The sequence below is a fragment of the Chlorocebus sabaeus genome, chromosome 14 (assembly GCF_047675955.1).
Source record: "Chlorocebus sabaeus isolate Y175 chromosome 14, mChlSab1.0.hap1, whole genome shotgun sequence".
In the NCBI taxonomy this organism is placed as follows: Eukaryota; Metazoa; Chordata; class Mammalia; order Primates; family Cercopithecidae; genus Chlorocebus; species Chlorocebus sabaeus.
In genome coordinates this window covers 90,594,274-90,612,582 of record NC_132917.1, presented here as the reverse complement: position 1 = coordinate 90,612,582, position 18,309 = coordinate 90,594,274, and the positions used below count along the sequence as shown (strand labels likewise).

The following is an 18,309-nucleotide window of genomic DNA, read 5'->3' as shown; positions in this document are numbered from 1 at the left end:
GATATTAAGAGTAATATCATCTCCAGTCCCCCCTGGATATTATGAACAATATCACAAGGGTGTGCAAACCCCCCACTATATTGGGAGTAATATTACCCTCTACCCACCTAAATATTATGAACAATATCACAGAAAGGTGTACATCCCTCCACAATACTGGGAATAATATCATCCTCTCCCCCACCTGGATATTATGAACAATATCACAGGGGGGTGTATACCCCCTGCGATACTAGAAGCAATATCGTTCTCTCCCTCCCTGGATATTACTATCAGTATCACAGGGAGGTGTGCATCCTCTGCGATACTGGGAGTAATATCATTCTCTCTCCCCCTGGATATTACGAGCAATATCCCAGGGAGGTGTATATCCCCGTCATACTGGGAGTAACATCATCCTCTTCCCCCCTATATATTGTGAGCAATATCACAGGGAGGTGTACCACCCATACTGGGAGAAATATCATCCTCTCTTACCCACAATAATACAAACAATATCACCGAGGACAGTAAGCCCCTACGACACTGGGGGGTTACATCATCCCTTTCCTCCTTGTATATTATGATCAATATCACAGGGGAGTGTACACCTCCCGTGATACTGGGAATAATATAATCCTCTACCCCCATGGATATTACGAACAGTATCACAGAGGGGTGAACACTCCCTGCGATATTGGGAGTAATATCATCCTCTATTCCCCTGGATATTATGAACAATATCACAGGGGGGCATACACACAAAGTGTTTGTGATATTGAAAGTAATATCATCTCCAATCCCCCCATGGATATTATGAAAAATATCACAGGGTGTGTACACCCCTCGCGATATTGGAAGTCCTATCATCCTCTCCCCTACTGGATATTTTGAATATCACAGGGGGATGTACAAAGAAGGTGTTTATGATATTGAAAATAATATCATCTCCAATCTCCCCCTGGATATTACTAACAACATCATAGAAAAGTGTACACCTCCAGAGATATTGAGAGTAATATCCTCCCCACCCCAGGATATTAGGAACAATATCTCAGGGCGGTATATACCCCCTGTTATATTGGAAGTGATATCATCCTCTTTCCCCCTAAATATCACAAACAATATCACAGGGGATTTACACCCCGGCCATACTGGGAGTAATATCATCCTCTCCCCCCACCCTGGAAATTGCGAACAATATCACAGGGAGGTGTACACTGCCCACGATACTCGGAATAATATCATCCTCTACCCTCTGGATATTATGAAAAATATCACAGGCGGGTGTACATACAAGGTTTTTACGATATTGAAAGTAATATCATCTCCAATCCCCCAAGAGTATTATGAACAATATCACAGGGGAATGTACACCCCCCCCACGATATTGGGAGTGACATCACCCTCTCCTCTCTGGATATTACAAACAGTATCACAGGGTGGTGTACACCCCTTGCAATATTGGGAGTAATATCATCCCCTCCCCCCATGGATATTACAAACAATATCGCAAGGGGATGTACACCGCCCCCGATATTGGGAGTTGTATCATCCTCTCCTTCCCTGGATATTATGAACAATATCCCACGCGGTTGTACACCCCCTGTGATATTGGGAGTAATTTCATCCTCTCCCCCACTGGATACACGAACAATGTCAGAGAGGGGTGTACACCCCCTGGGATGTTTGGAGTAATATCATCCTCTCTCCCTCTGAATATTACAAAAAATATCACAGGAGGATGTACACCCCCACGATGTTGGGAGTATTATTATTCTCTTCCTCTCTGGATATTACTAACAATATCACAGGAGGGTGTACAGCCCCTGCGATATGCCTGCAATATGGGGAGTAATATAATCCTCTCCTCCCCTGTATATTATGAACAATATCACAGAAGTTTGTACACCACCCACGATATTGGGAGTAACATCATCCTCTCTTCCCCGGATATTAAAAACAATATCACGGGGGGTTGTAGATACAAGGTGTTTATGATGTTGAAAGTAGTATCATCTCAAATCGTCCCCTGGATATTACAAACGATATCATGGGGGGAGTACACCCCCCGCGATGTTGGGAGTAATATCATCTCCTCCCTCCCTGGATATTACAAAAAATATCATAATGGGGTGTAGCCTCCTTGCAATATTGGGATAATGTCCTTTCTTCCCCTCCTGGTTATTATGAACAATATCACAGGGGGGTGTACGCCCACCGCTATATTGGGCGTAACATTATCCTCTTCCCTTCTCTATATTATGAACAATATCACAGGGTGGTGTACGCCCCTGCTACGTTGGGAGTAATATCATCCTCTCCCGCTGTGATATTGAATATTACGAACAATATCACAGGGGGGTGTACACCTCACGAGATATTGGGAGTAACATCATGCTCTCCCCCACTTGTATTACAAACAATATCACAGGGGAATGTACACACAAGTTGTTTATGATATTGACAGTAGTATCATCTCCTTTCTCCCACTGGATATTACAGATGATATCACAGGGGGGTGTACACCCTTCCCGATATTGGGAATAATATCATCCCCTCCCGCCCCAGATATTATGAACAATATCACAGGTAGCTGTACACAAAAGCCATTTACAATATTGAAAGTAATATCATCTCCTCTCTCCCCCGGATATTGCCAACAGTATAATGGGTGATGTACACCCCCTGCAATATTGAGAGTAATATCATCCTCTCCACCCCTGGATGTTACTAACAATGTAACAGGGAGCTGTACACACAAGATCTGGAAACAGGCTCATAATTGCAGAAAACAGGCCCACCTGAAGGATTCTTCCTCCGCTCTTTTAGCTAATTCTTCTGTGGATCATGGGATCCTGGGCTACATAACTGCTTCAGGTGGGCCTGATCATTCTGCCTCTGGTAGTAGTTTTCATTGTCCCAGTGAAATCTATTCTGGCTCTGGCTCAATGATGTTGCTTTGAGACTGTGTTAGTCAAGGTGCTTCATCAGTCTGACAAGATACACCTCCGCCTCCAGTTCAGGGTGGTTGGTGGGCATATAAAATGGAATAGCTTTCTAAGGGGGATGTCTGGGTTCGGGGATGACTTCTCTACAGTCTTCCGATGGTCCTGGACTCACTTGGTTTTCCCCATTCTCTTTCTTACTCTTCTCAAGAATAATTGTAGAATGTGTTGGAAATGTAACATTCTGAAACAGGGAGGGACTGGTCAGAACAGCCTGGCCTCTGTTCCAGCTCCCTCTAGCACTGTCCTCCTGTATTTAAGTCCTGCAGTACTTTAGCTCCATGTGTCCTGTGACACCAGGATTTAAAACCCAGAACATCTTCTATGTCTTTCAGTTCAGACATATTCCCTGACATACTCCTATCACAAATAAGGAACAGAAAACTATCACTTCATGATAGCTTCATTGTTTAACTTTGCTAAAATAGGTAATTATTTGGTTGCCCTTGTGTGTATTGGTAAGGGGGAACCCTGCATGACCATAGCTTTAGGTTTCACTTTAGAATATTCTATATCTTCTACTTGAGGAAACAAGTAAAGGCATCCACTCCTGTGTATCAGGTCCTGTGGTCAGCAGGGTCTAAAATTGCATAAGTGGGAACCCATGGAACCCAGCTCTGTTCCTGTGAATTATAAGAGTGGTTGCTCCTATTTCTGCCCTAGGGCTTCCTAAACCATTGCTTCATGTTAACATGGTCATCACTTTAAAGATTCAGTACATATTGAAGGATAGTGTCTGAAGTCAGTAGAAGGTCATACCCACATGGACTTTCTTGGGCGAAATATTTGATAGGACCAATAGATGCCATGATCTTGTGTCGATTATTTCATTTCTTTTCCCACATAGTAGTGCCCTGATTGTGAAAGATTCCCATATCAATAAAACCTGCAGACTCTGAGCATTGTAATAGTCAATTATAGGTCAGTAGAAAAGACAAACATTTATCTAGAATACAGAAGAATCCTAGTACAAATGTGTTACAGCCACCTCCACGGAAAGTGATCTAATATGCCAAATTATTACCAAATTTCTGATGGTATTTGTTTCTGCTGTAGGGAGTCAGGTACGCAGAAGTGGCAATAGTTGGATCAGCACAGGTACAAATGGTGATGGGAAGGTGTGATTCATTTGTCGCACACGTGCCCTCCACGTCACCACGGCTGCTTTGTATAAAAATGTATTATGCAAATACTGTGGGAGTTAAGAGAAAAGTCTGGATTCAGTTGGTCTGTCTAGAGGGGGATGAGTCTTGAGTACGGGTGGTTTGTTGATGCCTCACCTATGGCAGATGTTCTCTGCTGTTTTGATTAAATAAACAAAATTCTGCACCCAAAATTTCCTACTCACAGGAGTACATTCACATGTCTCTTCTCTAGAGCTACTTCTCTCTGATATTCCAATCTCCTTTTTCTTTTTTCTTCTTCTTCTTCTTTTTTTTTTTTTTTTTTTTTTTTTTTTTTTTGAGACGGAGTATCACTCTGTCACCCAGGCTAGAGTGCAGTGGCACCATCTCAGCTCACTGCAAGCTCCACCTCCCGGGTTCAGGCCATTCTCCTGCCTCAGCCTCCCGAGTAGCTGGGACTACAGGCGCCCACCACCACGCCCGGCTAATTTATTGTATTTTTAGTGGAGACAGGGTTTCACCGTGTTAGCCAGGATGGTCTCGATCTCCTGACCTCGTGATCCACCCACCTCAGCCTCCCAAAGTGCTGGGATTATAGGCGTGAGCCACCGCACCCGGTCCCAATCTTTTCTTTCTAGGACATTGCCCAACCAGCTTTCCAGGAATCCATGTATATAATTAACTCACCATTTTCTAGCCACATTAGTTTGATTACCGTATGTCCTGCTCAACTACCTTCTGACTCCAGGTAAAATCCAGCCACCCACCCATGATGGTGGCCATAGTGTGGGAGGAATTCACTTTTATTTACACAAATGTATGGTGCAGATTCATTCAAGAAGAAGCCTAGCTTTTTTGTTTGTCATTGTGGTTTTGTTTGGTTGGTTTTTTATTATGTTTTTCCCCTCTGGAATTAGCTGAATGGGAAAATCCTTAAGGTCATTGAACATTAGCATAAGAAAGGAGCATTACATGGGAAACTGGAACTCCTGTCATTCTAAGTGAAGCACACTCTCTCTGAATCTGCTTTCACCCAATTCTGAAGTACAATCTTCACTGTAATATTGAGTAGTTCTGAGCATCACCTGGACATATAGATTGTTGAGACTAAAATTCTCACTGTATGAGGGGCAGCTTAGTCACATAGCTACTTATTTCCTTATGTGCATGTCTACTAGGACCCTGAGATATTCTGATAGCTGCATTTTAAACAGAGAATTGTTTGTGGGTTTGCTTTGTGTGCATTACATAGTCCTCCTCTAGAACCCCAGAGACTGACGCTGTCAATCTTTCTTGGAGCTGGCAAGAGAGTTCAGCGTCCTCATCTAATACAGATGCATCTAACCCAAGCAATGTGCTGGATCACACAGCCCAAGCAACAGAGCCACCTGTATCAGAACCCGAACTTGCCACAGAACTTCTCATTCTCTGAGCCCACTCCAAACAGACAGCCTTGCCAATAGGCTGAAAAACAGGATGATGTAGTAGACCCAAGCGTGGAATGTGTTGTGATGGAACTACCAGGTGGGCTTGCCAACACTGTGGTTTGTTCTCATTGGTTGGAGGTGCAAGACGAAATTATTTTCCCTTCCTTTGAAAGGAATGACCAGCATGACTCACTCCCCTTCTCTAAATCCCTGATATCTTCCCCAATGAGACAGGCCCTTGAATTTGTAGCGATGAATCTTATCTTCTGTTCCTCAGGTGTCTTCAATGTATATTGAGAATCCATATGATTTTCCGCTTATTGCATGATCTCATCAACATAGTGCTGTATGGGGTGATGCTTTGTGAAAGGTCCTCAGGATCAATGTTTCTTCGGCCTACATTGTGACAGAGAGCAGGAGAGTTAATGTAGCCCTGGGCCAAGACTGAGGATGTGAGCTGCTGTTCACCCCAGATGACAGCAGAGCCTCCCCCAGACTGCGATGGACTCTGTATTTACTCTGTGACTAGGCCCTGGGTCTGGTCAAGCCCTGCCAGAACCTCAGCTGGGCTCATCGGCAGGTGCCAGCAGAGGGCGCATCTCAGACTCATGGAAGGGGCGGGAGGGCGATCTCCTGGCAACAGTGATGTCGGTGTATTTAAACCAATAGGACACCGTCATAATTTGCATGTATCCCTCCTCTCACATCTAAAGTGGTCTTGCCTCTCAGTATCTGTAAGAGGTTTTTTCTCTGAGACGTGGCTTAAGCAAAACTTACAAGTCAAAAGCAGGAAGATGTCCCCATAACAACTCCTGGGGTTTCTGCTGCTCTGTGTTCCAGGTGAGAATATGTGGACAAAGCTAAAAGTGAGACAACTATTTCAATCAGTGATTTTTTTTTTTCATTAGGAACACTGCCTCTTATGAAATTTAGCGTGTTTTTTAAATGTGAATTTATAAAAAGCAATGCATATTCTTCCTGCTTGTCTAACTAGATTAGTGGTGATTTTGATATACGTATAGTTATGTTATGCTAATATGCCCATTCTTGATTTGAAATCAAGAATCCTCAATTCTTCAATGAGAAATTCTTCACCAAAGGTTGAGTGTACCAAGGCACTCCCAAGCAAGAGAATGTAGCTTTGGGAGCTCAAAGAAGGTGATAAAACCAAAAGGGCATTTTGTTTCCTATCTCGCTTGACATAGGAAGTACAGGAGGATCACCCATGATCCTTAGAGTGAATTTCTGTTCTGAACGTCAGAAACACTGTTTGTCTCCTCTTTCATTCTCATCCAAAATCCAAACTGCAGTTTGAACATTTTTTTTTTAATTTCACCATACTTAATTTTGAGACCAGTATCGTACTGTTAATATTTGTTGATTCTAATGCAAACTAAGTTCATTTGCTTGACTTTGTTTGCTGTGCACTTATTTATGCATTCAAAAATAACATTGGGGATACAATCTAGTAATTAGCGATGCAGACTGACGTCACAGTAAATGACATTTAAATTAATGATTTTCATCATATTTGGTCACAAAACGTTATATCAGTTTTCATTCAATTTTTTTATACCACACATATTTTACCCCAAGGTGAAAAAATATGATACGAAATAATATGTCTACGTTTTGTTTTCAGGCAGACACAGTCACGAGTTCCCTTCACATGATGTTCCAAGTTGGAAAACACGATGTGGAGAAATTTGAATTGTGTGCCCGTTGGGTTAAACCCAAACATCAAGGCATAGGCAGATTAAGGTCTGCTTTCTCTGCTTTCAAGATGATGCCTGGATCCTGGAGTCTTTCAAAGGAAGGAAGGCCATGTCTTAACATGACAGAGGAGCAGAAGAGAGAGAGATCCCAGCCCTGTAATCACTGTTTCTTGTGTCAATAATGTATTCCACTAGAGGGCTCCACTCTCATGACCTAAACACATCCCAATAGGCCCCACCTGGCAATACCATTACACTGAGAATTAACTTTACAACAGATGGCTTCTGGAGGACACAGTGAAACCATAAAACTTTCCTAAAAGATACACATTCCAGGCCATCTGGCCAGCAATGAATGCAGGCAGAGTTCTCTGCCCAAGATCATATAGAACATAACACATATATATGGCCATTGGAAGTCAGCAGAGGTACAACAAAAGGAAAGCATTAGATTACAGATGGGGACTGCTACATTCATCATGGAACAGTTAACCCTTGAATAACCTGGGTTTGAAATGTTCAGATCCACGTATATTTTCTTCTGTGTGTGTCACCTGTAAGCAAGCATTTAATAAGTAGTAAATATATTTTCTCATTTTTATGATCTTCTTAATAACATTTTTTGCTTTAGTACATTTTGCTAGAAGAATACAGATTATAATATATCAATGAGTTATTTTATCACTAAGGCTTCCAGTCCAAAGCAAGCTATTAGTACTTAAGTTAAGCATGAAAAATTTCTACACAGGTTTTCACCTGCAGCAGTGATCAGTGCCCCAACCTCTATGTTGTTCAGGGGTCAGCTGCTCTTTCAGTCTATAGCTGCATCTCTCTGGAACAGGATCTTGGCAGTGGTTGCAAATAAAGGAATCCAGGAAATAACATCTCAAACTATGCTGCATTGGTATGATGATTATGTAAAACCAAAGGCATTTAGAAAGCAACAAATGCACAAATAGGCTTTTCCTAAATATCCCTTATCTGCCTAAAATCAGATTCTCCAGAAGGAAACCAATTGTCAAGAAAACTCATTCTGGGAATTTTTATATCTGGAAAGATGAACACAAAACAGGAATCAAAATCAAAGAGACTGGAAGTTGATGCTTTATCCAGAAAGCCTATTACATGTTCTTTTGAGAATGCAATTCTATGCTCATCTATTCTCTCCAGGTTGCCTACACTTCTGATTTCCCTCTCCCCTAGAAAGGAAATATGAACTGGATCCCACTAAGTAATCTGGGTAATCACCCTGCAATGATATCCGACTGCACTTTAAGTGAATTTTGTTTGCCTTTTCTCTTAGTAATCATCTTTTTGTCCATTCATTTTCAGCAAATATTTAGAGGACAGATGGAGCTTTCTTCCTTTCTCCCAATACAAGCAAGTTCCCTTAAAATTCAGGCTGCTTACAAAGCAGCAGGAAGGTTTGTACACAGGCTACAGCACTGTGATTTGACTCCCCTAGTCAGGCATCAGTAAACTTTTGTACAGCCCTAGGCTGTAGGCCACTGATGCTGATATCGTTGGATCCACTTCCCCTGCTACTGAGCCAGGCTGGGACATTTTAGGGCACGTTAGAAATGTGAGATATAATGAGCGCAAATCTGTGTCCAGTTTCATTTGGATCCAATTGATTTTTCTATGTACATAGCATAGGCAGTTCCTTAATAAGAGATTGAGTATGTTTTTCCAAAAGATGTTAACAGGGAGGCTGGTATCTCGGCCGGGATGATGTCCTAACTCACTGATAAAAAGTAATAGAAGAAAGTGTCATTGATGGTGCATGGCAGGGACATGCTCCATGCAGTGGTCACCCTCACTGAGAGAAATGAACTTTGGGAAACAATACTCAGTGGCAGAAAAGAAGGTAGACTATGAAGGTGCCCAAAACAAGAATAAGGTGCAGCCCATTTAGTCTCTGGGTATTACAGAGACCTGCAGCTCTTGATAATGGTGGATCTGTGAGTGCTGTACGCATTGAGGAAACACGGTGTCATCTGTATATCTGTAGTAAATTTCTTCAGCTAATACTGGTAAAAACAATGCCATAACATCATTACCTAATACTTACAAATATATATGGCATTGTGTTGATAAATTTTATTTTTAATTGTTTTAGAAAGGAACAATGTTAAACTCACAGAAATGTTAAAAGTATAGGACAACGTACCCCCTTCCCTAACTCAAATTATATGAGACTTTTGAAGACCTGAGAATCCTGTCTAGCATTTTACTATGTGATTCCTACAAACAAGAATATTCTCCTAAATAATCCCCATACACCAATGAAATACATTACCCCATTGACTCCTGAGGAATATTTCAAATGGTCAGAAAAAAACTAAAAAATGTTTCTCATGACAAAATAGTCCCCAGTAGAAACACATTCTCTGCAGACAAATTTATGCTACCCTGGTCTTACTTTGGACACCTGGAGACACTGAGCCAGTGCTTAGCCACTGAGATGAGCCAGCCCTGCAGCTGTGCCCAGCCTGCCCCGTCTTCTTCTCATTTGCATATTCCCAGAGCACATCCTCCTGCCCTGAAGATTTATTAATAGGCTAGACACACTTCGTGCAGGAGTCAGACCCAGTCAGGACACAGCATGGACATGAGGGTCCCCGCTCAGTTCCTGGGGCTCCTGCTGCTCTGGCTCCCAGGTAAGGAACAAGAACACTAGCAGTTTATTCAACCCAGTGTGCTCAGTTCTGCCTGGCTATTCAATAAAGTCTTCCTATAATATGATCAATAGTATGAATATTTGCTTTTGTGTATCCAATCTCAGGTGCCAGATGTGACATCCAGATGACCCAGTCTCCATCCTCCCTGTCTGCATCTGTAGGAGACAAAGTCACCATCACTTGCCATGCCAGTCAGAGTATTAGCAGCTGGTTAGCCTGGTATCAACAGAAACCAGGGAAAGCCCCTAAGCCCCTGATCTATAAGGCATCCAGTTTGGAAAGTGGGGTCCCATCAAGGTTCAGTGGCAGTGGATCTGGCACAGATTTTACTCTCACCATCAGCAGCCTGCAGCCTGAAGATTTTGCAACTTATTACTGTCAACAGTATAGTAGTTACCCTAACACAGTGTTACACACCCGAACATAAACCCCCAGGGAAGCAGATGTATGAGGCTGGGCTGCCCCAGCTGCTCCTCCTGATGCCTCCATGGGCTGAGAGTGTTCCTCAGATGCAGCCACACTCTGTTGGTGTTGGTAGAGGGGGACATGAAGTCATGTTTGCACCATAATACTTTTTGCTTTCTCAGCCCCAACTGCACAGCCATAGCAAAGACTCTCCTATTTTAAAAAAGACAGAGAAGCTTACACCTGAGGAGTCTAGTTTATAGCTTCAGTTGGAACTCATATAACAGAGAAGAAGCCAAAATACGTGTTCTAAGCAGGAATTGTCTTAATATGGAGAATTAGAGTCTAAAGTACTGAAGTCTAAATAAAATGTAGAGATGAATCTCTAAGTTGAATGTTTTATTTGCAAAGGAATATTTGCCAAATGGGGAATACAGGAAAACTCAGTGGTCTTCAATATGTTGGAAGAACAAAGAGAAGGTTAGAGTTTTATGAAAAAGGGAAAATATTACCTATAGCTCTTTGAGAAAGTTCATTGGCACTAGGAAGGGTTAGGAGCTGGCAAGCTCAACCTGGTAAGCAGTGGTGGACAAAGTGAAATTTAGAATTATATCAAGTTATCTCAGAAGTTGTGGGTAAATGTGATTTCAAGGAACAAGAAGACAAAGCAGTGAAGCTTGAAGAGAATTCTGTTATTGAAATGCCAAGGATTTGGTGTAGATCTTGCTGTTCACCACACAAAAAAAATCACTAAGACAGCAAGTATTACCAAGAACTAGTTTTAATCAGGTGCTGCAGCTGAGGAGATGGGACACCATTCACAAATGTATCTCCCTGACCAACTGAAGTTAGGGGTTTAGATATCAGGGAAGAAATGTGGGAAAACAGGAATTAGGGAGGGGTAATGAAGATAATCTGGTCAACAGGAAGCAGGAGGTCAGTTAGTCAATCGTAATGGGTGTTTTGTGATAGTGTGTTTTGTGTCCTTTCTCTTTGCCTCTTTTTTTTTTTTTTTTTTTTTTTTTTTTTTTTTTTTTTTTTTTTTTTTTTTTGAGACAGAGCCTCCTTTTGTCACCCAGGCTGGAGTGCAGTGGTGCAATCTTGGCTCACTGCAACCTCTGACTCCCAGGTTCATGCCATTCTCCTACCTCAGCCTCCTGAGTAGCTGGGACTCTACCACACCTGGCTAATTTTTCTGTATTTTTAGTAGAGACGGGGTTTCTATGTTAGCCAGGATGGTCTCGATCTCCTGACCTCATGATTCGCCCTCCTCGGCCTCCCAAGTCTTTCCCTATTCTTTATGACCCTTCATCAAGTAGTCACAGGTTTCAATTCAATTCTTTCTTGGTGGTAGTAATACGGCTCATAAAAAAAGCTAATTTTTCTGGGTATGAGGCCATTCACCATTTTCATATGTAACACTGTAAATAGTACTGTGACATAAGCCTCTACTTCACAAACTGACCACTGTCAAACATCATCTCCCAACCAATATAAAATTTTTTGGTTCCTCACTAGTATGATTCACATAGGAGTAGAAATCTCAAGTTTAAAGTGTGGATTTGCACTTTACCACGTGGTGTATTCAAGAAGATGAATGATGATGGGGCGGAGCAAGATGGCCGAATAGGAACAGCTCCAGTCTCCAACTCCCAGCGCTAGCGACACAGAAGACCGGTGATTTCTGCATTTTCAACTGAGGTACTGGGTTCATCTCACTAGGGAGTGCCGGACAATCGGTGCTGGTCAGCTGCTGCAGCCCGACCAGCGAGAGCTGAAGCAGGGCAAGGCATCGCCTCACCTGGAAAGCGCAAGGGGGAAGGGAATCCCTTTTCCTAGCCAGGGGAACTGAGACACACAACACCTGGAAAATCGGGTAACTCCCACCCCAATAATGCGCTTTAAGGAAACGGGCACACCATGAGATTATATCCCACACCTGGCCAGGAGGGTCCCAAGCCCACGGAGCATCCCTCATTGCTAGCACAGCAGTCTGTGATCTACCGGCAAGGCAGCAGTGAGGCTGGGGGAGGGGCACCCGCCATTGCTGAGGCTTAAGTAGGTAAACAAAGCCACTGGGAAGCTCGAACTAGGTGGAGCTCACAGCAGCTCAAGGAAACCTGCCTGTCTCTGTAGACTCCACCTCTGGGGACAGGGCACAGTAAACAATAACAAACGCAGCAGAAACCTCTGCAGATGCAAATGACTCTGTCTGACAGCTTTGAAGAGAGCAGTGGATCTCCCAACACGGAGGTTGAGATCTGAGAAGGGACAGACTGCCTGCTCAAGTGGGTCCCTGACCCCTGAGTAGCCTAACTGGGAGACATCTCCCACTAGGGGCAGTCTGACACCCCACACCTCACAGGGTGGAGTACACCCCTGAGAGGAAGCTTCCAAAGCAAGAATCAGACAGGTACACTCGCTGTTCAGCAATATTCTATCTTCTGCAGCCTCTGCTGCTGATACCCAGTTAAACAGGGTCTTGAGTGGACCTCAAGCAATCTCCAACAGACCTACAGCTGAGGGTCCTGACTGTTAGAAGGAAAACTATCAAACAGGAAGGACACCTACACCAAAACCCCATCAATACGTCACCATCATCAAAGACCAGAGGCAGATAAAACCACAAAGATGGGGGAAAAAGCAGGGCAGAAAAGCTGGAAATTCAAAAAATAAGAGCACATCTCCCCCGGCAAAGGAGCGCAGCTCATCGCCAGCAATGGATCAAAGCTGGACAGAGAATTACTTTGACGAGATGAGAGAAGAAGGCTTCAGTCCATCAAACTTCTCAGAGCTAAAAGAGGAATTACGTACCCAGCGCAAAGAAACTAAAAATCTTGAAAAAAAAGTGGAAGAATTGATAGCTAGAGTAATTAATGCAGAGAGGGTGATAAACGAAATGAAAGAGATGAAAACCATGACACGAGAAATACGTGACAAATGCACAAGCTTCAGTAACCGACTCGATCAACTGGAAGAAAGAGTATCAGCGACTGAGGATCAAATGAATGAAATGAAGCGAGAAGAGAAACCAAAAGAAAAAAGAAGAAAAAGAAATTAACAAAGCCTGCAAGAAGTATGGGATTATGTAAAAAGACCAAATCTACGTCTGATTGGGGTGCCTGAAAGTGAGGGGGAAAATGGAACCAAGTTGGAAAACACTCTTCAGGATATCATCCAGGAGAACTTCCCCAACCTAGTAGGGCAGGCCAACATTCAAATCCAGGAAATACAGAGAACACCACAAAGATACTCCTTGAGAAGAGCAACTCCAAGACACATAATTGCCAGATTCACCAAAGTTGAAATGAAGGAAAAAATCTTAAGGGCAGCCAGAGAGAAAGGTCGGGTTACCAACAAGGGGAAGCCCATCAGACTAACATCAGATGTCTCAGCAGAAACTCTACAAGCCAGAAGAGAGTGGGGGCCAATAGTCAACATTCTTAAAGAAAAGAATTTTAAACCCAGAATTTCATACCCAGCCAAACTAAGTTTCATAAGTGAAGGAGAAATAAAATCCTTTACAGATAAGCAAATGCTTAGAGATTTTGTCACCACTAGGCCTGCCTTACAAGAGATCCTGAAGGAAACACTAAACATGGAAAGGAACAACTGGTACCAGCCATTGCAAAAACATGCCAAAATGTAAAACCTATCAAGGCTAGGAAGAAACTGCATCAACTAACGAGCAAAATAACCAGTTAATATCATAATGGCAGGATCAAGTTCACACATAACAATATTAACCTTAAATGTAAGTGGACTAAATGCTCCAATTAAAAGAAACAGACTGGCAAACTATAAAGAGTCAAGACCCATCAGTCTGCTGTATTCAGGAGACCCATCTCACATGCAGAGACATACGTAGGCTCAAAATAAAGGGATGGAGGAAGATTTGCCAAGCAAATGGAGAACAAAAAAAAGCAGGGGTTGCAATCCTAGTCTTGATAAAACAGACTTTAAACCATCAAAGATCAAAAGAGACAAAGAAGGCCATTACATAATGGTAAAGGGATCAATTCAACAGGAAGAGCTAACTATCCTAAATATATATGCACCCAATACAGGAGCACCCAGATTCATAAAGCAAGTCCTTAGAGACTTACAAAGAGACTTAGACTCCCATACAATAATAATGGGAGACTTCAACACTCCACTGTCAACATTAGACAGATCAACGAGACAGAAAGTTAACAAGGATATCCAGGAATTGAACTCATCTCTGCAGCAAGCAGACCTAATAGACATCTATAGAACTCTCCACCCCAAATCAACAGAATATACATTCTTCTCAGCACCACATCGCACTTACTCCAAAATTGACCACATAATTGGAAGTAAAGCACTCCTCAGCAAATGTACAAGAACAGAAATTATAACAAACTGTCTCTCAGACCACAGTGCAATCAAACTAGAACTCAGGACTAAGAAACTCAATCAAAACCGCTCAACTACATGGAAACTGAACAACCTGCTCCTGAATGACTACTGGGTACATAACGAAATGAAGGCAGAAATAAAGATGTTCTTTGAAACCAATGAGAACAAAGATACAACATACCAGAATCTCTGGGACACATTTAAAGCAGTGTGTAGAGGGAAATTTATAGCACTAAATGCCCACAAGAGAAAGCAGGAAAGATCTAAAATTGACACTCTAACATCGCAATTAAAAGAACTAGAGAAGCAAGAGCAAACACATTTGAAAGCTAGCAGAAGGCAAGAAATAACTAAGATCAGAGCAGAACTGAAGGAGATAGAAACACAAAAAAACCTCCAAAAAATAAATGAATCCAGGAGTTGGTTTTTTGAAAAGATCAACAAAATTGACAGACCGCTAGGAAGACTAATAAAGAAGAAAAGAGAGAAGAATCAAATTGACGTAATAAAAAATGATAAAGGGGATATCACCACCGACCCCACAGAAATACAAACTACCATCAGAGAATACTATAAACACCTCTATGCAAATAAAATGGAAAATCAGGAAGAAATGGATAATTTCCTGGACACTTAGACTCTTCCAAGAGTAAACCAGGAAGAATTTGTATCCCTGAATAGACCAATAGCAGGCTCTGAAATTGAGGCAATAATTAATAGCCTACCAACCAAAAAAAGTCCAGGACCAGATGGATTCACAGCCGAATTCTACCAGAGGTACAAGGAGGAGCTGGTACCATTCCTTCTGAAACTATTCCAAACAATAGAAAAAGAGGGAATCCTCCCTAACTCATTTTATGAGGCCAACATCATCCTGATACCAAAGCCTGGCAGAGACACAACAAAAAAAGAGAATTTTAGACCAATATCCCTGATGAACATCGATGCAAAAATCCTCAATAAAATACTGGCAAACCGGATTCAGCAACACATCAAAAAGCTTATCCACCATGATCAAGTGGGCTTCATCCCTGGGATGCAAGGCTGGTTCAACATTCGCAAATCAATCAACATAATCCAGCATATAAACAGAACCAAAGACAAGAACCACATCATTATCTCAATAGATGCAGAAAAGGCTTTTGACAAAATGCAACAGCCCTTCATGCTAAAAACGCTCAATAAATTCGGTATTGATGGAACGTACCTCAAAATCATAAGAGCTATTTATGACAAACCCACAGCCAATATCATACTGAATGGGCAAAAACTGGAAAAATTCCCTTTGAAAACTGGCACAAGACAGGGATGCCCTCTCTCACCACTCCTATTCAACATAGTGTTGGAAGTTCTGGCTAGGGCAATCAGGCAAGAGAAAGAAATCAAGGGGATTCAGTTAGGAAAAGAAGAAGTCAAATTGTCCCTCTTTGCAGATGACATGATTGTTTATTTAGAAAACCCCATTGTCTCAGCCCAAAATCTCCTTAAGCTGTTAAGCAACTTCAGCAAAGTCTCAGGATACAAAATTAATGTGCAAAAATCACAAGCATTCTTATACACCAGTAACAGACAAACAGAGAGCCAAATCATGAATGAACTTCCATTCACAATTGCTTCAAAGAGAATAAAATACCTAGGAATCCAACTTACAAGGGATGTAAAGGACCTCTTCAAGGAGAACTACAAACCACTGCTCAGTGAAATCAAAGAGGACACAAACAAATGGAAGAACATACCATGCTCATGGATAGGAAGAATAAATATTGTGAAAATGGCCATACTGCCCAAGGTTATTTATAGATTCAATGCCATCCCCATCAAGCTACCAATGAGTTTCTTCACAGAATTGGAAAAAACTGCTTTAAAGTTCATATGGAACCAAAAAAGAGCCCGCATCTCCAAGACAGTCCTAAGTCAAAAGAACAAAGCTGGAGGCATCACGCTACCTGACTTCAAACTATACTACAAGGCTACAGTAACCAAAACAGCATGGTACTGGTACCAAAATAGAGATATAGACCAATGGAACAGAACAGAGTCCTCAGAAATAATACCACACATCTACAGCCATCTGATCTTTGACAAACCTGAGAGAAACAAGAAATGGGGAAAGGATTCCCTATTTAATAAATGGTGCTGGGAAAACTGGCTAGCCATAAGTAGAAAGCTGAAACTGGATCCTTTCCTTACTCCTTATACGAAAATTAATTCAAGATGGATTAGAGACTTAAATGTTAGACCTAATACCATAAAAATCCTAGAGGAAAACCTAGGTAGTACCATTCAGGACATAGGCATGGGCAAAGACTTCATGTCTAAAACACCAAAAGCAACGGCAGCAAAAGCCAAAATTGACAAATGGGATCTCATCAAACTAAAGAGCTTCTGCACAGCAAAAGAAACTACCATCAGAGTGAGCAGGCAACCTACAGAATGGCAGAAAATTTTTGCAATCTACTCATCTGACAAAGGGCTAATATCCAGAACCTACAAAGAACTCAAACAAATTTACAAGAAAAAAACAAACAACCCCATCCAAAAGTGGGCAAAGGATATGAACAGACATTTCTCAAAAGAAGACATTCATACAGCCAACAGACACATGAAAAAATGCTCATCATCACTGGCCATCAGAGAAATGCAAATCAAAACCACAATGAGATACCATCTCACACCAGTTAGAATGGCGATCATTAAAAAGTCAGGAAACAACAGGTGCTGGAGAGGATGTGGAGAAATAGGAACACTTTTACACTGTTGGTGGGATTGTAAACTAGTTCAACCATTATGGAAAACAGTATGGCGATTCCTCAAGGATCTAGAACTAGATGTACCATATGACCCAGCCATCCCATTACTGGGTATATACCCAAAGGATTATAAATTATGCTGCTATAAGGACACATGCACACGTATGTTTATTGCAGCACTATTCACAATAGCAAAGACTTGGAATCAACCCAAATGTCCATCAGTGACAGATTGGATTAAGAAAATGTGGCACATATACACCATGGAATACTATGCAGTTATAAAAAAGGATGAGTTTGTGTCCTTTGTAGGGACATGGATGCAGCTGGAAACCATCATTCTTAGCAAACTATCACAAGAACAGAAAACCAAACACCGCATGTTCTCACTCGTAGGTGGGAACTGAACAATGAGATCACTTGGACTCGGGAAGGGGAACATCACACACCGGGGCCTATCATGGGGAGGGGGGAGGGGGGAGGGATTGCATTGGGAGTTATACCTGATGTAAATGACGAGTTGATGGGTGCAGCACACCAACATGGCACAAGTATACATATGTAGCAAACCTGCACATTGTGCACATGTACCCTACAACTTGAAGTTTAATAATAATAAATAAATTTTAAAAAAAAAGAAATAATAAATAAATAATGTAGAAAATGAAAAAAAAAAAGTGAAAAACTATCACAGATTTAAACATATTAAGGATAGGATAACCAAATAAAATACAGAAACCTGAATTTTGTAACATAAAAAAAAAAGTCATCGGTGGAAGAAAGCAGTGAAATCCATATGGGATTTTAAATGAGTTAACTAATAACATTATATCTATGTTC

At 41.7% G+C, this 18,309-nt stretch overlaps 2 gene segments (V, D, J or C); both read left to right on the top strand.

Moving 5' to 3' along the window:
* Nucleotides 1–18,309, top strand: part of LOC103241327 (immunoglobulin kappa variable 2-24-like) — a 978,355-nt gene that overhangs the window by 532,877 nt on the left and 427,169 nt on the right.
* On the top strand, nt 9,845–10,361 carry LOC103241313 (immunoglobulin kappa variable 1-5-like). The segment is given in 2 exon segments: nt 9,845–9,913; nt 10,039–10,361. Coding segments are annotated over 2 exon segments (378 nt in total).